Source organism: Anabrus simplex, chromosome 2 (genome assembly GCF_040414725.1).
Source record: "Anabrus simplex isolate iqAnaSimp1 chromosome 2, ASM4041472v1, whole genome shotgun sequence".
Lineage (NCBI taxonomy): Eukaryota > Metazoa > Arthropoda > Insecta > Orthoptera > Tettigoniidae > Anabrus > Anabrus simplex.
This window is the reverse complement of record NC_090266.1, coordinates 772257341-772282748: the sequence shown is the minus strand read 5'-3', so window position 1 is coordinate 772282748 and position 25408 is coordinate 772257341. Positions and strand designations below refer to the sequence as shown.

At 38.5% G+C, this 25408-nt stretch overlaps 1 protein-coding gene across 3 annotated transcripts in view; it reads left to right on the top strand.

The window, feature by feature from the left end:
- Window positions 1-25408, top strand: part of LOC136864446 (glycylpeptide N-tetradecanoyltransferase 2) — a 298318-nt gene that overhangs the window by 187256 nt on the left and 85654 nt on the right. For all 3 annotated transcript variants that reach the window (XR_010859313.2, XM_067141451.2, XM_067141450.2), the window contains 2 exons: window positions 4549-4666; window positions 23026-23171. Coding sequence is in view for 2 of the 3 variants with exons in the window: in XM_067141451.2 (XP_066997552.1) it covers window positions 4549-4666; window positions 23026-23171 (264 nt within the window). In the remaining variant the exon portion in view is untranslated. The remainder of the gene's footprint in view (window positions 1-4548; window positions 4667-23025; window positions 23172-25408) is intronic.

Sequence of the window (25408 nt, the reverse complement as noted above, 5' to 3'; positions counted from 1 at the left end):
CAGTTGAATAGGGATAGAAAATGTTCAGGACGAGGTCATTATACATAAGTACGTGGATATGATTAGTGAAAAGTTCCAAAAAATGGACAGTAAGCAGGTTCAGGATATAGAAAGAAAATAGCTGCCATAGTGCCATACAGGGATGGTGCAGTAGAAACAGCAAGGGAATGTCTAGGAACAACTGTGCATAAAAATGGGGAAAAGCGAACATCTTGGCTGAATGATGAAGTGAGAGCAGCTTATAAACTTAAAAAGAAGGCGTATCAGAAATGGCTCTAAACAAGGACTGATGCAGATAGGGAATTGTATACGGATGAAAGAAACAGAGCAAAACAAAAAGTTGTTCAATCCAAAAAGGAAGTCGTGGGAAGATTTTGGTAGTAACCTGGAAAGGCTAGATCAATCAGAAGGGAAGCCTTTCTGGACGGTAATTAAGAAAGGAAGGCAGAGAAAAGGGAAATAAGTAGTGTTTAGAGTTATTCAGGTGAACTCATAATAGGTCCCAGGGAATCACCAGACAGGTGAAAGGAATATTTTGAAAATCTTCTCAGCATAAAAGGAAATCTTCCTGGTGATGTCAGACAACCAAGGTCATGGAGAGGAGGACGATGTTTGTGAAATTACGCTTGATGAAGTGGAAGGTTGGTAAATAAACTCCATTTTCATAAAGTAGCAGGAATAGATAAAATTAGACGTGAATTGGTGAAATATAGTGGGAAGGCAGGGGTGAAATGGCTTCATAAAGTAATAAGATTACCATGGAGTATTAGTAAGATACCTTCTGATTGGAGGAAAGCAGTAAATGCACCTATCTCTAATCAAGGGAACAGGAAGGATTGCGACAACTATTTAGGTATCTCATTGATCATTATACCAGACAAAGTGTTCACTGGCATCTTGGAAGAAAGGGTGCATTCGGTGGTTGAGAAGAAGTTGGGTGAAAACCAGTGTGGTTTCAGACCACAGAGGAGTAATCAGGACCAGATTTTCAGTATGCGCCAGGTAATTGAAAAATGCTACGAGAGGAATAGACAATTATGTTTGTTTCATAGATCTAGAGAGAGCATGTGACAGAGTACCGAGGGAAAGATGTTCGCTGTACTGGGGGACTATGGGATTAAGGGTAGATTATTAAAATAATTTAAGAAGGAAGCCATACTTTCCAGTGTCAACTTAGTTAAATGTAACTTAAAAGCTTTTCAGTCTGTTGAACACACAAGTTAAACATGTCATTCTTTGTTTAATAGTGTGTATTTTTATTCCTTGTTTAATGTGTTTTTTACAGGTATGTTATAGTGTAATAATTACATTGAACTTGTGTTAGACTGAAAAACTTTTAAGTTACATTTCATTGACCCATTCGCTTCAGGTTTAATGGTCCCACACGCTCGCTTAAAATCATATTTAAATCATCCTCAACACAAGTAAGAACACGGTCAGAACTACTGTGAATCGCTCTGCAATAAATGCCATAAATGGAAGAGCAACCAGAATTTTCATGCACAGTTTTCGGTGAGTTATTCTGAATAATTTTACTCAACAACAGTGATGTTAGAATGAAGATTTTGTGTGGTAAATCTCGAAACATTTAGGTATATATTGAGGCCCTTCACAGTATTCATTGTGTAATTGGGGTCACAATACATTTGTCTTTGCTCCAATATAATTGGATGCGAGGCTTACGAATCTGGGACATCAGAATGCAGAGGGTAAAATAGAAGGCCTTAATTTCATCCTCATTAGTGTCAGGGCACAGTAAAGCTAATGCAGTGTGCTCGCAGTTGTGATCAACTGTATTTTGTAAGAAGGAAGTCAGCCCTTGGACAAAACTACTGTATCTTTACATCAGTCTGTTTTCAGACCAACTTTACTTTATGGGAGTGAAAGCTGGGTTGAATCAGGATATCTTATTCATCAGTTAGAAGTAACAGGCTTGAAAGTAAGGAGAATAATTGCTGGTACAAACAGGTGGGAAAAATGGTAGGATGATGTTCTGAATTGGGAGATAAAGGCTTAGGAATGAATTCAATGGATGAAGCTATACACATAAACCGACTTCGGTGGTGGGGTCATGTGAAGTGAATGGAGGAGGATAGGTTACCTAGGAGAATAATGGACACTGTTACGGAGGGTAAGAGAATTAGAGGGAGACCAAGACGATGAATAGACTCAGTTTCTAATGATTTAAAGATAAGAGGTATAGAACTAATCAAGGCCACAGAACTAGTTAAAAATAGAGGATTGTGGCAGCGGTTAATAAATTTACAAAGGTTTACAGACTGAATGCTGAAAGCCATAATGGTCTATAATGATGTATATATGTATGTACGAGTACTGTCAAGTAATGCAAAGGAACAGAAAGGAACAAGCAAGTAACTAGTTAGGTCATATACACTGCTGGCCGTTAAAATTCCAACACCAAGAAGGGTGCATTTGATGGACCTCACGTTGATGAAAATGCGTAGAGCAGGGTAGGACAAAGATGTGATAAGTTGTTCGGCCAAATTGCGCAGCACGTGCACTATTGACGACACTGATAAGCGGTACACAATTGGAGATTGGAGGGCCTTGGGAGGTCGTGATGTGTTTCCCCACCATTTGTGTTCGCAGATGGAGTTCGCATGCCGCATCAAAATACAGGACACCCATACAAACAGTTTTCTGCCGTTGACTGCAGCAGAATCGTGGCCTGTTGGGATTGTGCACAATCTCTCTCTGAAATTGGTTCTTTCATTGGAATAAATGTAACCACAGTGAAGTGGATATGAGATCAGTGGGCCGAGGAGGGTTGGGCTGATTGACGTGCAGGAAGCCAATGGTCCCATCGTACCAACAAGCGCAAAGACAGAAATCGGGTGCATGTGGCATTTACAGAGCGTACAAACATCTGTGCTCAAGATTTTGGGTGTATGGCATAACTATCTGTGTCCGCACTGCAGTTTATAGCCATCTGAATCAGTGGGGCTTCTTGTCCATTACTGTGGCTGCCATTGACTGCTCACCACATGTGCCTGAAGCTGCAGTAATACATGGAACATTGGGCCTGGAGAGTCGAATGGCAGGCATGCTATCATCTTCTACGATACATCTCATTTCTGCTACACGTCGTCATTCTCTGCACGATGACCATGTCGCATTGCTTCCTTGGTTTGCATGTTCACTATATCTCTCGCCTGTCAAAAGCATGTGGTCTAGGGTCAGACGACTGTCCTGCCACTGAACATCTGCAGTCTCATCGGCAAGATACCCTTGATTGACATCTAATGTCTCTTCCTCTCAGTGGTGCTTCATGTAGCAGCAGTTTTTACCACTTGTGGTGGCACTGCACAGTACTAGTTTCCACATACAGTAGAGCCTCGATTATCCGACCTAAACGGGACCTGGAGTACGTCGGATCACCGAAAATGTCGGATAATACGGAATAACTTTGAAAATTAACTGAAACAAACAGGAAGGCTATACTCTAGTACTAAAACAATGACATGTTTTACGGTGCTCTGTTTATTGAATTATCAATTCAATTGTACAGTACATGCAGTATTGAACGAAAACATTCCAGATGTCTTACGAAAAGAAACTTTTTTCCACCAATCAAGCCACCCAGCACTGGCAGGAAAATTAGGGTCCCCTTCATTAAACTCCTTCTGGAAATATACAGCCTTTTCCTGCAGAATGGGGCCAGATATTGGCAGCTCCTTCTCCCGGTGTTGAGATAACCAAAGAAATAGTGCTTCACTTACTTTTTCGTACTCACATTTTTCATTTTTTCTCTGCTCTGGTAGAGAAGCACTTTTAAATTTCTTCCCTCTGTTTTTTTCCAGTCTCCCACTGTAACACATCCAACGTCCATAATCTGAAGCCACATTTTGAAGAATTTCCTCTTTGTCCAGTCTCTTTAATGCACTCAACTTGTCTTCCATAGAAACAATCACTTTCTTCCATTTACTCGCTATACTCACAGAGGATATGAAAACTACAACATCCGCACCCAACCAATACTACAATGAACAATGACTGAAGACTCACTGCACCTGTCCTTGAGAAAAAAAAAAAAACCTGCCCTACCGCCAGCGGTCAGGCCAGTGCTTGTCCCAAGGTCGCACCCTCCACAGCGGGTGTGCCTGAATTTAGTCTCCACCAAAAGTTCAAATTAAGTCTACCAGTGTCGGATAACACGGAATGTCGGATAAGCGAAGGTCGGATGAGCGAGACTCTACTGTATTCAGTATTTCGTACTGAGCAGCCAGAATAATCATGTAACCTGTAACCTGCATTACAAGTAACGAGCTTTAATAGCTACATTATAACATCCGTATTGACTTGAAATCAAGTTGAAATATTTTTGTGTGTTCTTAAATATTTCAACTTGACCTGTAACCTGGATATTCTGTCTAATAAATCCAGTTTTGACAGCTCGCCTCCTCTGTCGTGTTGTAATTTTAATGGGCAGCAGTGTAGAAAGATCTTTCTTATATGACTCACTACTGTAAGTTATGTATACTTATTTTTCTTGTAGATTGAATAATTTTTATATCTTCTTCCCTCTAGTATTTGACACGGTTTGATCTGGCTCCTGTATTTTCGGAAGAGGATTTCCGTCATTGGTTTTTGCCTCAGTCTGGCATTGTGGACAGTTTTGTGGTTGACAGTGGATCCGAACTGACTGGTAAGATCCTCAGATGTGATAAATTTTATGGTAATTCAAAATAGAAGAGGAGCATTCATATATTTTAGTCATTGTCCTAGAAATGAGGTAAATGGGGATCTAAAATCTGTATAAATAAAATTGACCATCTAAACAGAGATGCCAACTATTACGATTCAATCGTAATAATTATGAATTACCCATCATAATTACGCCTTTACGAATGACACACCACAAATTACGATTTTTTTTGTTGATTTTTAAATGTATGTGTATGAAGTGTTCAAAAAGATGCACAAGGAATGCCATTTCAGCGTGAAGTCTCAGAATATTCTTTTTGGATTTCTCAGTAATATTTAGAGTTTCACGTGCCGAACGCAGTGTGTGCTTCCAGTATCGGAAAAACAGCCGTCTGTGAAGTGGTATATCTTGCTGAGTTGTTGTCTTTGTTTGTCACGTGATCAGACTTCCATGCAGGTATCAGAGTTCTCTTGTCTTTGTTTTGGGGTCAAAGTGGTGACAAACTCAGTTTCATTGTGAATACCGTGTGCGTGACTGCTGAATAAGTATTTATTGTGATTTAGTTTGCCAAATTTACAAATATTGCTCTTCTAGTATTTATATACTAGTCACGTGTGACGAAATGAGAACAGTTTGAAATAAACAATGAAGCGATTTCTTGTGCAGGAAAATACATGTGGTGAAGTTTCCGTGACCAGTGACGCTAGTAAGAAACCAAAAATAGTTCAAAAATTCAGGGAGGAATACTCGAAAGAATGTCCCTATTTACTTCGTTCCTCAAATCTCCTTCACACGTGTTTTGTAGTGTGTGTAGCCGCGATTTTTTAGTTGCGCATGGTGGGCTAGACGACTGTCGTAAACACGTGGCTAGCAAAATTCATACGGATACAGTTAAGCTGAGGGACACAAACAAAAATTTAACCATTTTTGCTAAATCCTCGGAAGATGAAAGCTCAGTAACAAACATGGAGTTGTTGAACACAACATGCCTTTAGCCTGCAGTGACCATGCGGGACGTTTGTTCAAGAAAATGTTTCCCGATTCGAAAATAGCTTCAAAGTACTGATGTGTAAGAACAAACACGGGAGCACTAGTTAAAACTTTGGTTCTACAGTTGAGGGGAAAGGTAACAGATTTAGTATTAAAAACTTCATTTTTTGTCCGTATTGACTCAAGATTTTACAATGCTTAGTAAAGCTAAAGGTTCCACCTATTCAATACGTTATCGTAACGTATTGAATAGGTGGAACCTTTAGCTTTACTAAGCATTGTAAAATAAAAAAAAGGTAACAGAGTTAATGAAGTCCCAGACCTTTGCCCTGGCAACAGACGGCAGTAACGATATGAATGACAAAAAGCTCCACCCACTAGTTGTTACGCTTTTCGATGAGGAATCTACGCAAATTTAAACGACAATTCTTAACATTCGAGAATCCAGCGACAATACAGGCAAAGGAATATTCAATATTTTAGATGATGAACTGAAGAAGAGGGGAATTCTGTGGGTTAACTGTGTAGGTTTTGCATGTGATAATGCAAGTACTATGACTGGTGTTTCCAAAGGTGTGAGCTCCTTCATTTGTAAAGAAAATCCTAATATTCGTGTGCAAGGCTTTGCTAGTCATCTTGTGCACTTAGCTGCTCAAAAGGGGTGCAGTGCTCTTGTAAATGTTAATATTGAACAGTTTTTAATTGATGTTTATTACTATTTGCTGATTAGTTCAAAGAGGCAGAATGCTTTAAAGGTACCGTATCCCAGGAAGTCTTTGGTGAAAAGCCTCACAAAATTTTGAAATATGTTTCTCCCAGGTGGTTATCTCTTCTGCAGTGTGTATCATGGGTCTTAGAACAGTGGAACCCTTTAAAAATGCTCTTCTGTGAATCAGATTCTGACAAGGCCAACTTAAAATTTCTGAAAGTTAAGGAGCAATTTGAAAATCCATCTACTAATCTTTACCTTTTGTTTCTCAGCTTTGTTCTTCCACTTTTCAACTCCTTGAATGTATTCCTCCAAAAAGAGACTCCGCTTATTCATAAACTTCACTCAAAGTTAAATTAATTTTTCAGTGACCTTATTGTTCGTTTTGTGAGAGCATCCTCTGGGTTACGTCGCGCATTCCTGTCTACGAAATGTCACTGTAAAATTTGTCACAAATGGAACATAATAATTGCTTTTACACAGTTGAAGTCTAAAATTTGCAGCAAATTAAGAAATATTTTATTTTTGAAGAATATTATGCACACCTACTTTACTACTTTACAAGTACCCTTGGTGCTACGCTCACAGTAACACACGTATGTCTTTTGTTTGTCTTACACTTTCAACATTTTCGTGTGTGATGTCTGTGTTCACTGAAGTTCTTTGCTTTCGTTTCATTGCTTCAGTTGTCAATGACATCGTTTCCTGAATTGTATCGCGATATGCAAGATTTAATAGGCGACAAAAAGCTATGGCCAATGTACATAAGAAGAATTCTGTGGATTAGTGATTTATTGGTCCAGGGATCATGCTATTTTTCTTTCAACAAAAATCATTTTTGTGGTACCTGCGATATTTCTCTGTAATGTGCAGCACCAAGTTGTTAAATGCGTCCTTAGTTGTTCTTCCGTAGAGTTCCACCCACATCACTATAACATGGTCATTTGCCTCATTGAAGAACGAAATAACATTGTGAATGCTGTTGACCTCCATTTTGCTGTTTGAACTGGCCACTCTAGTCTTATGGACAAAGATAATGAGAATCCACAGACATAGCACTCCCATTCCTCGGTGATAGCCCTGGACCCCAAGAAATTAACAAAAGACGGCACCAGCAGCGGAATACGACATAAAGGAGTCCTGTCTGCAGGCCTTAAGTATGTATTCATATTTCTCAAATAACGACTGTATTTCTTAATTTACCGCAGATTTTTCACTTCATTTAAGTAAAAGCAATTATCATGTTCCATTTGTGACAAATTTTACAGTGGCATTTCGCAGATAGGAATGCGCGATGTAACCCATCCTCTGTTCCAGAGTCCAATACTAATTTGCTTGATGTGAAATTTAGTTCTGCTAAGTTGCAGAAAAGTGACAGCGAGTTGGTCATTGGGGCAAACACAAGGGCTTACATAAGGGCAGTTTCTCTAGATGAAACTACATTGAAAAACTTTTATTCTGATGTGAGACTGTTCTATACAAAAACATGTGAGCACATTGTTAACAAATGGCCAATTAGGGATAAGTTTCTCGAGCATGCTGAAGTTGCTGATGTTTTCCAGAGGAAATCGAAGAGTTTCTTATCAGTAGAATTTATGATTGACCGGTTTCCTAAAATTCTGTCATCGGAAGAAACTGATTCTTTGGAAACCGAGTTTAGTCGTTTCCAATTTGATGGATTCCATTTTGACAGGGATGAAAGGGCCGACAGACTTGGGTTCAAAATATTGAAGATCACTGATGCTTCCGGTATGAGGAAGTACCCTTCACTGAGTAAACTAATGTTGGCTATTCTTCTAGTACCCCATAGCAATGCTCCAGTGGAAAGAGTTTTTAGTTTGGTGAGGAAGAACAAGACTGAATTCCATGCTAATATGAACACCAAACTGTTAAGTGCTCTGTTAGTGCAGAAGTTGCACATAATATCAAAAGGAAAAGCCTGTCACCAGTGAGTGTACCTTTACAAAACAGGAACTACAAGCTACTAAAGGGACAACCACAGTACCAAACAAAAGAAATGATCCTTCAACCTCCACTCAGATAGGTACTGCAGATCACCTGCTCCTGTAGCAGGTAAGAATCATAAACTGTTTATATGCCAGTCTTTGAGTATGTTATTTTTGGTTGTTCACTTATTTTTCAATGATGTGTAAGTCAGTAAGATCTCGAAAAAAAATCTTCGGTTGCCCCCCTCCCGTGCCCTAACGGCTGTATTACTAATTGCCTTTCTTGAAAGTCTGCATCTCTGTCTAAATGACTTGACTGAAAGGGTTACAGTTCATAAATATTGTAGATTTGGAACAGTATTGGAGAGCAAATGTCTCAAGATTGTCTTCTTCACTTCGTAGAAGAGGAGTTACTAAAACTGTCATATGTGGGTTACAAAATGCTTGAATATTCATGCTGTTTTGTAGCCTCCGTGACTCAGACGGCAACACGTTGGCTTCTCACCGCTGGATACCGTGGTTCAAATCCCGGTGACACCATGTGAGATTTGTGCTGGACAAAGCGGAGGTGGGACAGGTTTTTCTCCGGGTACTCCAGTTTTCCCTGTCATATTTCATTCCAGCAACACTCTCCATTATCATTTCATCGCATTTATCACTCATTAATAAAATCACCTTGGGAGTAGCGACCCCATTGTAATAACAGCATATATATGTTTCATTCATTACATCCCTGACCCGGTCAATGACTGGAAAACAGGTTGTAGGTTTTCATTTTCATTCATGCTGTTTTATTTACTTTCACCAGCATTACAATATAGTTTAGGTCAATGGTGGACAGATTAGCCTCAAGTACCCCTTGAGCAGTTGTACGTTTGGGAGCAAAGCAGGCAGCAATTCTATCATTCATGTTTTTGCTACATTTCTTTTGTTTTCCATGTTTACAACATAATACATTTCATTTTTTCTAATTATCAGTTTCCAAACCTTTCTACAACACAAAAATTTTGATGCTGTTGATTCATTTCATCAAGACTCCAAGAAGAAGTCTTCTTTTATATATTCTTTAATATGATTTTTTTGTTATGTTTGTGTTTTTACATTATGAAAAGTTAAATCATTTCAAGATCAATTCCTTCTTATGGACTTCTACTGTAGTATTTATCTATAGTATTTCTGTAAACTTTATATTTCTTTTTCAAGGCTGAAGAAGGCCCAGTAGGGCCAAAACATGTATCTTTAATATGTTTTTTTTTCCTCAAGATTTAATGTATTGATCAAGGCAGATTACTGTTTTTAAGATATATATTTTCTTTCTTGTAAAGTCAATATGGAACAAATGTGAGATTCTTAAATTGCAATGGACACATGATGCAAGTGTTTTTAAATCATAGTTCAGCATGGTACCTACCACTGCACTCACCACCAAGAACACAGTGGTTCAGTTCACAAAACCAAGAATGTCAAAATCACAGTCTGGTTTACATTACAACTGTACCGTACATGTAAGAATGACTATCAGTTCAGAGATTGGAAATTCAGCAGTGTCCAATATGAGGTACAGTAATAAATGGCAGAAGAGAATTCGGTATTGAAGAACATTACAGTAAGACCATGCATGCCAGTACACGAACTTTACAAAGGAAATTTAATATGTCATCCTATTCAATAATACATACACATCTCGATACCCACTAACAAAAGAGAGTGCTGAGCGACGACTTATCTCAATCCTTGGGACTACTTATGTGTGTGAATCACTGTACTCAACGCTTAAATTTATTAAATCTAAATATCAATCTGAACTAACTGATGAACATTTATGTGAACTTGTGTGAACTGTGCTTACCAATTATCAGCCAGATTTCAAAAAACTAACAGCAAAAATAAACACACGAAAAAGCACTTCTCAAAAGTAAAATCTCATTCCTTGATGTGTACATGAACAAAAATGCTCTGTGTAGTGTAGAAAATAAATGTTCCTTCATTTGTTATAAAATGGAAAATGTCTTCATTTTATAAACCATTTTCTAAACGTGCTCCCAATTTTGTCTCCTAAATTTTCTCCTAAATTTGCAGCTCCCAAAATTAAGGTTAGTGGCCATCCCTGGTCTATAAAAATGAATGTATGTATGTATGTATGTAAGTAATTAATTGTCACATGCCAAGATAAATTGGTGTAACTTTAACAATCAGTTTGGTTCATAAACCCTTCTGTTTATTAATTTGGTATGGATCACCGAAAACTTAGGTTAGGTTTGGAGAATACTTTAATAATCAGCATTAACTTATGCACTTTTTATTCATTCGTACTCCAATATGTAACTGAAACATTTAATTAAAGAATCGGTCCTATCCATGGCTAAATGGTTAGCTTGCTGGCCTTTGGTCACAGGGGTCCTGGGTTCAATTCCCGGCAGGGTCGGGAATTTTAGCCATAATTGGTTAATTCCCCTGGCATGGGGATTGTGTGTGTATGTGTGTCGTCTTCATCATCTCATCCTCCTCATGACGCGCAGGTCACCTATGGGCATCAAATCAAGAGACCTGCACCAGGCCTCTCCGGAGGCCACACGCCATTAAAATAAAAAAATTAATGATTCAAATTTAAAGTGTTACCTTTAGAACGGCAGACTTGGAAAAGTGATTAAAAGTTCAAACAAATTCAACTTACATTAAAATGATTCTCACAGCAATAAACAATGGACTTTTTGATATATCACCTGCATTTCTACCTAGTTTTACTGTGCTTTGGCACATTGATAAATACTTCGTTACCGAGCTCGATAGCTGCAGCCGCTTAATTGCGGCCAGTATCCAGTAATCTGGAGATAGTGGGTTCAAGCCCCACTGTCGGCATCCCTGAAGATGGTTTTCCATGGTTTCCAATTTTCACACCAGGCAAATGCTGGGGCTGTACCTTAATTAAGGCCATGGCTGCTTTCTTCCACTTCCTAGACCTTTCCTATCCCATCGTCACCATAAGACATATCTGTGTCGGTGCGACGTGAAACAAGTAGAAAAAATAATAATAATAATTTGTTTGGAGTGGTATGCCATGTATTTGTGCACTTTGGAACTGTAGATCATTAATAACTTTTGTGCTTCACTGTCTGCACAGGATTCTTTGTAAGTCCAAAAAATAACCTTCAAATTATTACACACTGTATAGAAATTGAACTTAACTTTACCAGACACTAACGTAAAGGAGAAATGTGTGACCTGTATCCTGTTTCTCAAAGCCCACTATGTTATTTCGTCTGTTAATACAGTCAACATGGACGATGACGCCAGACCGATGAGATCGTGTACTTGCGTCATGTGACATTTTCGTACTTCAATTTAGATTTTTATCATGTTTGGAGTTATTATTTCTACATTATGACCAAATTTTCTGCATGAAATTTTGAATCAGATCAGCACAGTTTTAGCTAACCCTACACTTCTTAGTGTTTTCACTACATAATATTCTTCTTGTAGTTCAGTAATATTCTAAAATGGCAAACCTTACTATGTACATAATAACTTTGACATCCGTACTTCCAGAAATGATGCTACAGAAGGCTAGGAGCGATAATGTTTTCCATCTATGGGCATGATATCTTTGCCTGAGGCAGTTGGACAGGTGTAGGGGAGGGGAGTGTTTTTTTTAACACGCCCCTATCCTCAGCATATTTATCTTTTGCCAAAAATTTCTAATAATGTTCAATTTACGATATTTTTTGCTAAGAATTCTTGAAATATGAATGTAGCGTATTTGCTACATCATGCAGTTAAGGCATTTATTTTAAGATGCATGTGTGCGGTTAGGGGCGTGCAGCTATGAGCTTGCATCCGGGAGAAGTGGGTTCTAGCCCCACTGTTGGCAGCCCTGAAGATGGTTTTCCATGGTTTCCCATTTTCACACCAGTCAAATGCTGGGGCTGTACGTTACTTAAGGCCACGGCCACTTCCTCTCCATTCCTAGGCCTTTTCCATCCCATCGTCGCCACAAGACCTATCTGTGTTGGTGTGACGTAAAGCCAATTCTAAAAATAAAAAAATAAAAAATGTTAAAAAGATGCATGTATGAAGGTTATGAGCAGCAGTGACTTGAAGTTCTTCCTGATAGTGTTCTATTTGATGATTATTTCATTAATGCTGCAGGACTTAAGTCCAAATAAATAAATAAATAAATAAATAAATAAATAAATAATTAAATAATAATATAATATAATAATATAATAATAATAATAATAATAATAATAATGTGTGTTGTGTTGTAATATGTATTGTATTTTCTCAAGCTGGAGTTGTTTACATTTAACAAATATATTTGTAATTTCTTTTGACATAAATGTCTTGTGGCTGGGGACCATCTGAAAATATGCTTAGATTGACATAAGTCTAACCGTAGCAGCTGTGCAGGCTGTGATGTAAGGTATGGATGGATGGCCAGACATTGTTGCCTACTTACCGTGCAGGCTGTGACGTAAGGTATGGATGGATGATCAAACATTGTTACCTAGCATCTGTGCAATCTATGCTTATGGCTGATGGTCATCTGAAATTAGAAGCCATTGATGGATGACCATGACCAAGCAGCACTGTATTTGAAAAAGAATGCAGATTGTTTCAAAGGCTATAACATCAGTTGAACTGTGGACATGACCTGTCCATTTTAGCAAGTTATTATTTTCCAATTCCATTAGTGTATTAAATCTCTTTTAATCATCTAAAAATCAATTTTTGTTTTCTACGCTCTTACAAGTAATAAACAATACTTCTTCTCATATACTTTACTGGGATAACATTTGTACATAAGTGGCCTTCAGTGCATGATGAAGCAGTTTTGCACACCTCTAAATTTTTCCCTTTTTGCTCACCAGTATGATCAAGTACATCAGAAATCTGTTGTCACCATGAACCTACTAAGCTGGTGTAGCTGGGGGAGAGGTAATACTTCCACATGGCACATCCCAGGTGGCGGATAGGGGGGTCCTAACCAGCTTGCCGGCGGACTTGAGGGAAATAAAATACCCCTCCCGGACCAAACACACAACCCCTGTGGGTAGGGGGCACAGATGAAGGATACACCCATGGTATCCCCTGCCTGTCGTAAGAGGCGACTGAGAAGGGCGATCAAGGGATGATCAAATTAGAACTATGATACTACTTGTAATTAGTACCACCACGCAGGGAACACCATGGGTCGCTTTTACTTGCGTGTAGCACCATTATGTTAGGTACACAATAGGTTTGTGATTAGTAGCGACAGTGTGTGCTCAGGATGCATCTTACAGTACCTGCGATTTCTACCACTATATGAGCGACATCGTGGGTGAGTGACACCATGGTTCTGCCTTGCCTGTGATTAGTACCCACTATGTGAGGAACACATGGGATAGTGCAAGTCCCTGTGGTTAGTCCACTTATGTGAAGAACACCATAGGTTTGCGTTGCCTGTAAATAGCGACACAATGTGTGAAACACCATAGGTCTGTTACATGTGCGCATTACATTACCTGTGAGTAGTACCATAATGCGTGGAATACCATGAGTCTACGCTACTTTTGATAAGTACCACAACATGACAAATACCATGGTTCTACTTTCCTAGTGATAAGTACCATTATTAAGGGCCGATGACCCGGATTTTGGACCTGTTTAGATTACATACATCATTGATTCAGTATTGGTTAGTAATACTACTGTTTAACACTAGTTTCTGGGATTGTGGGGCATTGCAGGTCAGATCCACTGATTGTTTTAATTTCATATCCGTCCATTCATTCTTCATCCTCACGTTTTGAATTTTGGTCAGTGCAAGATTATGGATTTTTAATTGTCCTTACATTTTGTCTCATTTTGTGCCATTAGGGGCTGATGACCTAGATATTAGGCCCCTTTAAACAACAAGCATCCTCCTCATCATCATCATCATCATCATCTTCATCATCAGTATGTTGTCAGTGTGTTATTACATATCTGATCTCCCTGTAATAATTTTTTGCATGTCAGAGTTGTGGGTGCAAATAAATTCATGCAGTGTAGGGTTGAAACGCCAGATCATATATTTTCCCCATTTTTCTTTTGTACGCTGAGTGGATCTCGAACCAGCCCTCAGATCATAAGAATCCTTGACCTGGCCGGGAGGGGTCGCTGAGTAAGAGGCAAGCTTGCTACCCCTACGCTGTGTGACCAGCATACAAGTATGTCCAAAGCATTGAAAATTACTTAAATAAGGAATTTATGTCCTGTATAAAATCTTAATCCAATCACAAACCTTCACCAAGCAAGTAGGCCATGTGGTTAGGGTCGCATAGGCATGAGCTTGCATTCGGGAGATGGTTGGTTCGAACCCCACTGTCGGCAGCCCTGAAGATGGCTTTCCATGGTTGCCCATTTTTACACCAGGCAAATGCTGGGGTTGTAGCTTAAGCCATGGATGCTATCTTCTTGATCCTAGGCCTTTTCCATCCTTGCGTTGCTGAAAATCTTTGTGTTAATGTGATGTTAAACCATTAGCAAAAACAAATCTTCAATTTTTGGCTTTATATATATATATATATATATATATATATATTGTACCAGTAAAAGAGCCCGACTCTCAGATTAAATTTTAAAGTAGCATGAAATAGAGTTCTCAGGGCGAAAAACTGGATTAATTGTAGCTAGGGCTCGGTACAGGAGGTAGGGTCCTATCTACAGAAAAACTTTGACTCTGATTGTATAAGAGTTTATTCAAATAAGTCATGAGTTTGCACATCACCTCTAAGTAGAAATGGACTGTCTTCCTCGTATTCCAATAGTATGGCTTGGGTTCTCCAGCTCACCAAGCCAAGCTGGTTGAAGCACGTTCCAGAAGACTCCAGGGATTCCAGGGACTCCAGATACTCCAGACAGAGGCAGCTGGACCGTCTGGATTGACGGCAGGTAGAGATGTCTCGAACTCTGAGGCCCGGGTTGTACTACCTCAGCCCAATGAGACTGAGAGGCTTGATGTTCCCAAGGTCACTAGTAGCACTGAGTCCATGAAAACCTTGGATGATCAACTTATCAGCAGAGATCTTGATAATTGTACATCAAGACTTCCAACACTCCTAAAATGATATGAGTGGTATTAATAATTTTAGAGTTCATCACTAGGAAGATCCCCTTCCCTGTATAACTTTTGGCAACGAAAAAACACAAGTCCCTTCTTGTGAAATTATAGTTAAACTCAAAATTCGTTACTGGCGAAGGTGCAAGTCTTTGCCTAAACTCGAATGAAAACACAAGTCCATTCACTTGGAAGTTTGAATATATTTAAAGTTAATCACTGGTGAAATTCATAAAGTCTTTGAGTGACCACTGACGAAAACACAAGTCCTTCCACATAAATAAATTCACTGACGAAATTTATAAGTCTTTTAAACCAACACTGGCAAATGTACAAGTCTTTGAGTAAATGCAAGTGAAATCCTAACTTTGTTCAAAGCCGTTGGAAAGTTAAAGTTCATCACTAGCAATGTTAATCAATCACTGTCTATTAGAAGGATGGGATCCTCAACAGTCGCAAATATTCCACGTAAATAACACAAGTCCATTTTACGAACACTTAGAAAATTTCCAATCTCGAATACTTGTAAATAATACAAGTCCATTCAATGATCACGTAGAAAAATTCTGATCTCGAACACATGAAAATAATACAAGTCCATTTAGTGAACACTTAGAAAAATTCCAGCTTCAAAGACACGTAAATAATACAAGTCCAAACACTTAGAAAAGTTTCAGTCTCGACGGCACGTAAATAATACAAGTCCATTCAATTAACACTTAGAAAAATTCCAACTTCGAAGACACGTAAATAATACAAGTCCATTCAGTGAACACTTAGAAAAGTTTCAACTTCGAAGACACGTAAATAATACAAGTCCATTCAGTGAACACAGAAAAATTCCAGCTTCGGAGACACGTAAATAATACAAGTCCATTTAATGAACACTTGTAAATATTCTAAGTTCAATTACGAAGACTTAGAAAAATTTCTACAACGCTCGAAGTCTTATGAGTCCACTTTATAAAACTTGGAAGAATCGTCTTCCTACACTTGTATAATGACAGAGTTCCACGATGATAGTAGCAGCAAGAGTGTCTCCGCTGACTACTCAGCTGAGACTGTGTGTATAGGCTACAGTAGGTTCCCTTTTTATTCAATCCGGGATGTCTACGTCTTAATACGGTTTGATTGAATATCTCCCGAATCCCTCGATGGATTTGCTTGAAACTCGAGCATTGGGACGTTTAGGCGATCCCAAACAAGATGACATATCGCTCGACTCGCTAGCACAATTATTATAGAAATTTCAAAATTTTCTCAATCGAACTCTCTAGAACAAGTTACGTGGAATCCAGAAAATACCAGTCAAGGCTGGTAACACATGTTGAGACGAGCGGGCGGTCTAGCTAGCTCCTGTGGCTACGTCACAGCTCACAGTCGTCACACACTCGCTAGCTGGTCCTCGCTGCTGGTAAACAAACCAGACGCGCTCGGAACATTACGCGTGGTAAATAAACGTAACTTATGCTCAAAAAATACTTATGTACAGGTCGTAACCGGTACAATATATATATACAAAATCAGATATTTGTTTGTGCATTGCTCAGAATTTTTTTAAAAAATTGTACTTCTGTATCAGACATGTCCACAAATATGAAAGAAATGCAGTTTTTAATTTTCTGTTTGGAATGTTCTCACACTAGCTGCTAGAGTTCCGTAAATGTAGGCTAAGAGCATTCAATTCATTCATGCAGTCATTCAGTTCATTCATACTATCTATTGTAAGTTGAGGGTAACTCGGTTCAGAATTATGACATAAATAAATACTTGCACTAATACAACTTAATAAGGGTAAGATACATGTTGTCCTAAACTGTTAATTTCTAGGAATAAAAATAAATTAAATTTTTAAAATTACAATTAAGAGATTTGGTGTAAATAGTTATTAAACTTAACTGTAATGATCCAGGCGACCAACATCTAGGGTATGGGAGTATTCTATTCTAATTTTCTGTAATGTATGTCTATGTATGTATGAGCATCGCGAGAAAATGACTGAACAGAATGTAATGAAAATCAGTCTATAAAGACTAGGAATAAAGCTCTACAATCTAAGCTATAAATAATTTTATTCATGCTGGGTGAAATGATAGTTTAGGGGAAGGTGTAAAATTTATTCTCAGATATCTTATGTTATTAGTGTTGGTGTTGATAAATACTACTTGACAAAAGTTACAGAAAGTACAATTTCCGATCCTTTATGTGTTGTACAGTTATTGTACTGGCTATGATGATGGAGATATTTATGAATTAAAACTTTGTTGCTTAGTCCATATCAACGCCGAGCATCGCTAACATGAAAATATTGTTCAGTCGTGTTAACTGGTATTGGTGGTGGTTGTCATGATTGTCTTAAGGTGAAAAGCTGCATGGTCAACAGCCCATATTGACCAAGAAAATTGTGAAGATGACAATCAAAATGAGGAAAATATTGTGAAGGAACGGCTGTTTTAAGAAGCAAGGACGACTCCCTTTACTTTGGATGCCCTAATATCACAGAGTCAGAAGAAAACTAAATGTGAAGGGCTACAATATAAAAGAACCTTAAAATTGATTAACAGTAACATTAAATTGAATACTGTTTGTTGTGATGTGCTTTGTCTCTTCTGTTGCCACTCGTCTCTGATAGGTGGTAGCATGTCATTGCTCTGGTTCATACATGTTCTGATAATTACTGGTCCATGGCACACAGGTTTCGATTCCTGCTATGAGGCGCTGGTGGAAATGTGAAGTTTGCACACTTAACGGAAAATAGCAGACCAATGTTCACCGCTGTCTGTGGCCAGGTCATTCCAGCTCTGGAACTTGGCATTGTTAGAACACCAGCATATTACTATTTGTATAGGAATTGTTCGATGGATGTTCCACCAATCAACACTCCAAATGGTAATTTATACATATTTAATAAATAAGTACCAGTTTGGATTCGCTTGGAACCATCTTCAGCTCATACAATACATAAATTAAGAAGAAATTAGATTGAACACACATTACAAACAGATAAGCCTAAGGACACACTTGAAGTAACCAACAAATGTTATGTGTCGTATCAAACATGTTAAGTTTAAAAATAGCTTCCTTGAAGTAGAAATTGTCTTAATAAAACTACATGCACAATTCATTAAGTCAAATTGTCTTGAAATGTTACACAGTGCTTATGAACCTAAACGCTTACAGTTGAACCTGAGTTATACGTATATCAAGGTGGAGAGCAGATGCATTTGATTAAGTATTAATACAAATTGGGTTTAGATGTATCACATAATTATTAAAATAATTTTATCTGTTTTCAGGAATAAGATTAAAAACAGGCTATTTCAGACATGTAAGTTAACAATGTAGTTTATATACGTTTCCTTTAATACCGTATAATCTCGAGTACCACCCGCACTGTTTCTTCGAAAATATCACTTCCAAAATTGGGTGCAGGTCTTATTCAAAATTTTGGGAAATTTATCTTTCCGAATGCGCATAAATCGGGCATCACCGCCAGCGCGGCTTGGCAACAATGCTCTCTCCGCTCTCAGTATACGCTACTTTCACACTTGGCGTCAGTCTCACGCACGTTCTCAGAGTATTAACATGAATTCCACAAAGCATTTGCGATCTTTTACTGCGAGTGAGAAACTGAAAGTAGTTTGCGAAGCTAAAATGATTAGAAATCGTGCCACCGATAGGATATGCGATATTGACGAGTCGTGTATTCGCGATTGGAGAAAGAAGAAAAATGTGCTATTAACATGTAGTGGTGATCGTAGAGCTTTTCGTGGACTGAGTGTACAATTTCCAGAAATTAAAAAAAAAAAAAAACCTATAAATATGTGACAGAATGGCGGGAATTGGGATATGGTGTGTCAACCGAAATGTGTCGGCTAAAGGCATTAGAGATCGCAAGGGAACTTTCAACGGAAGGGTTTAAGGCAAGCCGAGGATGGGTTTGTAATTTTTATAAATGAAATGGGTTGAGCGTACGAAGGCGAACCTCAATTTCACAGCGTCTTCCTGGTGCCTAAGATGAGAAGTTATTGTTGTTTCAGCGTCTCGTAATTCGGTTGCAGAAGGAAAATGCATATTTGCTTTCCCAAATTGGCAATGCAAATTAGACGCCAGTCTACTTTGAAATGCCAGTGGACAGGACTGTGAATGTTAAGGGTGCGAAAAGTGTTACCATTAGAACAGGTGGTAATGAAAAACATTGGTGTACGGTAATGTTGTGTATTCTCGCCGACGGAACCAAATTGCCAACGTACATTGTTCTCAAGCAAAAGACGCTTCCTAAAAATCTACCCGCCGGTGTTATCGTCAGATCTCAGAACTCCGGCTGGATGGACAGTTCACTTGTGGAAGACTGGGTAAAGTGTGTCTGGCAACGTCGCCCTGGTGCATTATTGGGACAAAAGAGCTTGCTTGTTCTCGACAGTTACCGCGGACGCACAACAGATGCCGTGAAGAAACATATCAAGGATGGGAAAACCAACCTAGCAGTCATTCCAGGCGGGATGACGTCTATGCTGCAGCCGCTGGATGTCTGTGTGAACCGTCCATTTAAAGAAGCCTTGAAACAGCTCTATACAGAATGGATGGTGGTTGATAATCGCACACTGACACCAACTGGTCATATTCAGCACCCGGAAGTTCAGCTGCTGTGTTCGTGGATTTTGACGGCATGGAGTCTTAAATAATCGTAAATAATTTTGACATCACATTTTTTAAAATTTTGTTCTTTCAAAATAAGGGTGCGGGTCTTATTCCGTGGCGGGTGGTATTCGAGATTATACGGTATATCACATTTGATACATTATTAATCACACATTGTTGATTTTTCACTTTTTTAAAATAAAAATTTGTCCAAAATAGCTTTTCTTTTACTAATGACTTCAAAATGAGGTAAAAGCAATTCCTAAATCTCCAGCTATGCCAGTTTTAGTTTTATGTTGATTACTGTCCACTTCTTGTATAAATTTTACTTTCTCCTCAGTGTGTAACTTTTCTCTTTCCATTCTCCATGCCAGCCGACAGCAACATAAAATTTCTACTGATAGAATCAGTTTTTTTTTAATTACTTAATACGGCAAATATCCGCTTTAAGCATCATTTGAATGTGTTTCGTTTTTGTAACCTGCTTACTGTCAAAATGGAAGTGTGTCCTGTGCCCCGAACATGTCTCTTGTAATCTTTCTACTTTAGCTTTGTGCCACCCCCCTGTGGGTGGGGGACACAGACGAAGAATACATCCATGGTATCCCCTGCCTGTTGTGAGAGGCGACTAAAAGGGGCGAGCAAGGGATGATCAAATTAGAACCATGAGACTACTTGTAATTAGTACCTTCATGCAGGGAACACCATGGGTTGCTTTTACTTGCGCATAGTACTACTATGTTAAGTACACAATAGGTTTGTGATTAGTAGCGACAGTGTGTGAATCAGGGTGGATTTTACAGTACCTGTGATAAGTTCCACTATATGAGCGACACCATGGGTCTGCCTTACATATGATTAGTACCCACTATGTGAGGAACACCATAGGTTTGCGTTGCCTGTAAATAGTGCCACTTCACACCAGGCAAATGCTGGGGCTGTACCTTAATTAAGGCCACGGTCGCTTCCTTCCAACTCCTAGGCCTTTCCTATCCCATCGTCGCCATAAGACCTATCTGTGTTGGTGCGACGAAAAGCAACTAGCAAAAAAAATAGTGCCACAATGTGAGAAACACCATAGGTCTGTGTTACATGTGCGCGTTACATTACCTGTGAGTAGTACCATAATGTGCGGAATACCGCAAGTCTACGCTACTTTTGATTAGTACCGCAATGTGATAAATACCATGGTTCTACTTTCCTAGCGATAACTACCTTTATGAGGGGCTGATGACCTGGATTTTGGACCCCTTTAGAGTACAAGAATTAACAGTTCAGTATTGTGCTTTAGAGCAGTCCCTTGGTCAGTAATACTGTTGTTTAACGCTAGTTTCTGGGAATGTGGGGCATTGCGGGTCGGATCCATTGATTGTTTTAAATTTTTATCCATCCATTCCTTCTTCGTCGTCACATTTTGAATTCTGGTCATTGGATGATTTTCGACTTTTAAATTGTTAGTACATTTCGTCTCATTTCTTACCATTAGGGCCGATGACCTAGATGTTAGGCCCCTTTAAACAACAATCATCATCATCAGCAGCAGCAGCAGCTTTGTTCCATGCAGTTGCTTTCCATGAGCTTTGCTAGATCATTGCACCCCTCCGATATCTGCAACTAAATTCCTGCTGCCAACTGTGCTGACTCTAATGTATTGCATTTCTGATTTGCATCCGTTTAGGCAACAACAGGAAATTAGTGCATCTACAGCATTATTTTAACTCTGTTGCATGCAAATCAATTGTCTCTTTAACCTCTTAATATAGCAGTTATTTACAAAATTGTGATTCTTTTTTACCTAATTTTTTAATTGTTAAAATGGACTCTTTATTTAAAAACAGTGACAGCGGTAACAATGAAATATAAGCCACTGAAATGTTCCTGTTTTAAAATCCCGAGTATACTCCTATTTTTATGGGTTCTTCTTTTAACTTACATGTAAAATAAATAACACAGCACTAAACAGATGGCAAGTAAGATAACATGACACTCAATACTGTACAAGAGACATTGTTCATATGTTTGTGGCTGTGTGAAATGCCCTAAAACAAGGATCAACACAATGCTACATTGCACTCCTTACACGTACCTGGATTACCTTCGTGCCTTCTTCCCTTTAGCATCATGCACACAAAGCTATCAGTCTCATTAAACTCAATGTCAAACTCTTCTTCACTCTGCATTTTCACCTAACAGAAGAAGTACACTTAGATAGCAATAAATATGGAAAAGCCTCGAAAACGAGGTGCCTGAGTCATCGACATCCACTACGGTTGAGTCAGAGACATCTTTTGGCAAAAATAGGAACTTGAAGTAATAATTTTATAAATATCGGGCAGAAATACTGAAAAACAACAAGAAACAAGTATATTCGGGCCTTTAAATTAGGTACCAATCAGTGAGCTACGTTCCCGAGTATACTCGGGCTTTTATGCTAAGAGGTTAAATGCCATGCGATCACTCTTTCACTGGACCATCACATCCCTCCGACATCTGAAGTTGAAGTTCCGCTGCCGACTCTTAATGTATCGCGTTCCTAACTCGCCTGTGTTTTGATCAGAGGAAATGCAAACGTCGGTGACATCATTTCAACTTACTATTGTACAAATAAACTGCACTTAACGAAAATGTATACGTATAACATCCAGTTACGCATACATGGGTTACGTACAAATGAGGTTTGATGAACTTCAAAACAAGTAACTGTAATTATGAATGCAAATAAATGCACTTTTAACCTAAAACTACCATCACACACAGCCATTACTATTCAACACTGTTGCCAACCCTTCGGAATACTATAATAACTAAACTTCATTCCAATTAATATATTTGATTCATCTGTATTGTCAGGGACTAGCGTTCAGGTTAGAAGTGTATTGAAATTGTCTTGTGAGAATATTAAATGGTAACATTCTGATCACTAAGACCCCCTCTTTACTTCTTTGTAAAACTGTGTCCTTAATGATGATTTTTTCATTTTTTTGTTCAATAGATATTGTGAGTTATTACACTCTGCCATCAACTGTTATGCATCACCCCACCCACAAATCATTGAAAGCCGCTTATTCCTTCTACAACGTATCGACAAAAACTGGCTGGGTAGATTTAATGGGTGATGCATTGGTTTCTGCAAAAAATGTAAGTTTTCATGTTATTGTGTTAAAATACTCTAGAAATAGGTGTGCCCTAATGTGCCATATATCTACTATCCATTAAGGTCTTCATTACCTATTTTCAGATTAGGTAACTTGTTTTATTCATCTTTTCAAATATTTGCACATGTATGTGAGTGTTTCAAATTACAGATGTTGGGAACTGTATTATGTAGAACAATCTAAAAATTATAGTCATATTATAACAGAATTTTAATTTAACGTCCCATTATTTCCTTTGTTTATATTTTAGTATGTTATTAATTGCCCCTATCTGTACAGTAGAAATTGAGGTCTGCTAATTTCAAGAGATATGTTTTTTATTTAATTATTTGTTGCCAAAGATTGAAGGAAATTGGTTCTCATTTCAACTCGCTAGCTGTCGTGGAGGTCTGATCAGACCACCAACATAGGTATTTATGAAGAACTTCACCGGTCCAACCGGGCCAGCAACAACTGGTTGCTAGGTAATTACTAGGCTTGGGATTTCAATGCAATTTGCATTTTAGTTTTATTCTTTTTACATAGAAGATACACTATCAAAGGGTAGAGAAGATGCAGCCGCAGTCACCCGACGAGTTGCAAGTAGAAAACACTAATATTTTTTGCAACAAATAAGTTGGGGCATTCTACAACTCAAGATGGGCTGGCCAGTGCGCCCTAACATTTTAATATAAGAGCACCTTGAGGATAAACTACCACTACACAAAGACTGCTCCCAAAATCAGTTTCCCAGGTAGTGCCTTCCCCTTGTGATTTCAACTACACGTAAGTACCGTAGTGTATGTTTCAGTTGTTTTCTTTATGGTCCTTCAATAAATATATCCCATATTTGATGACTGTTTTTGTTTTCCTCCTTTCAAGGTGTTCATTCGTGAACCAGCTCCTGATTACTTCCCTAATGGAACACTTGGATATTCCAAGGGCTGGTCCTATTGGAAGGTGCTGGAAATGAAAATAAGGGACAATATTAAAGGCAGCCCAAAATTGTACCGTACTTGTGTATTAGACCCCCCTTGGCTTTTCGAGACGAAGAAAATGAAGAAAATACATCTCGCGTACAAGAACCCCCCAATGTAATTCGTCAGAGAAGAATGACAATTCCACTTCAAAGCGGCTACAAGCCTTATGCAGCTCTGATGACATCATACAAATTTGTGAATAGTTTCGTCCGCGTCAAAGTCATGCGGTAGTTAAGAAATGTCCGCCTCCGTAGCGTAGGCCTACTGCAGCTCGGATGACGTTGCACAAATAGGTGAATAGTTTTGTGTCCGACCCGCGCATTGCAAGCACACGTCAGTCATGTATATATGTCTGTGTATTGTTATTAAGAATGTCCGCCAGCGTAATGGTTAGCACAATTAGCTACCGTTCTCAGGAGCCTGAATTCAATTCCCGGTACCATATTGCCAGAGATTTACGAATGGCAAGAAGGTTGATTTGTGGTAAAAGTGCTACATGAAACTCCCTGCCACTGGGGGCCTGTCTAAAAAAAAGCCGTGTTGTTGAAAGCGTGCCAAACCACCAGCTGATAACTAGCGTATGTTATGAGATGAGGAAATGAGTTTACTTTAGTTAAGAAATATTCATGGTTGTTGCTAGGCCTATTAATATAGGCAGGCGAGATCATTAACAAAGTGATAGTTTAATATCTCGTAACTTGGGCCAATATAGGGTTTTTTGGGAGAGAAATAAGTTTAAAACATGATAAAAATGATCCAGTCACAATTGTTTTACTCGCCAACGTACATAACAAATAACAATAATATTGATTTTCTATGTCCCCACTTACTTTCAACAATTTTCGGAGATGCCAAAAAAACATACTAGGGTATGTGTTAATAAAAAATGGGGGACAATGAACGTACGAAATTAAACATTATGATAATAAAACACATTACCGCCACACCTATAGATGTCCATAAATGCGGCAAACTTTCCTGTTATTTAATTTTAATCTTTCCGCCGTGGAACTTTGGCACTATCCGGGCGATACCATACCATACCACACCTAACCTAAACAATGCAGTCTCTCTTATCTCATTTACAGCTGTTTAGGTAAATCCTGATGTGATAAATGTAGAGAACAAGCATGAAATATACTTAAAAATAAGGTTCTGGCTTTCAACAACTGCAGTTATCAAAAGAATGCTTCCAGTCACTATGTATTACATCGGAAATACAACTCATAACATACGCTAGTTATCAGCTGGTGGTTTGGCA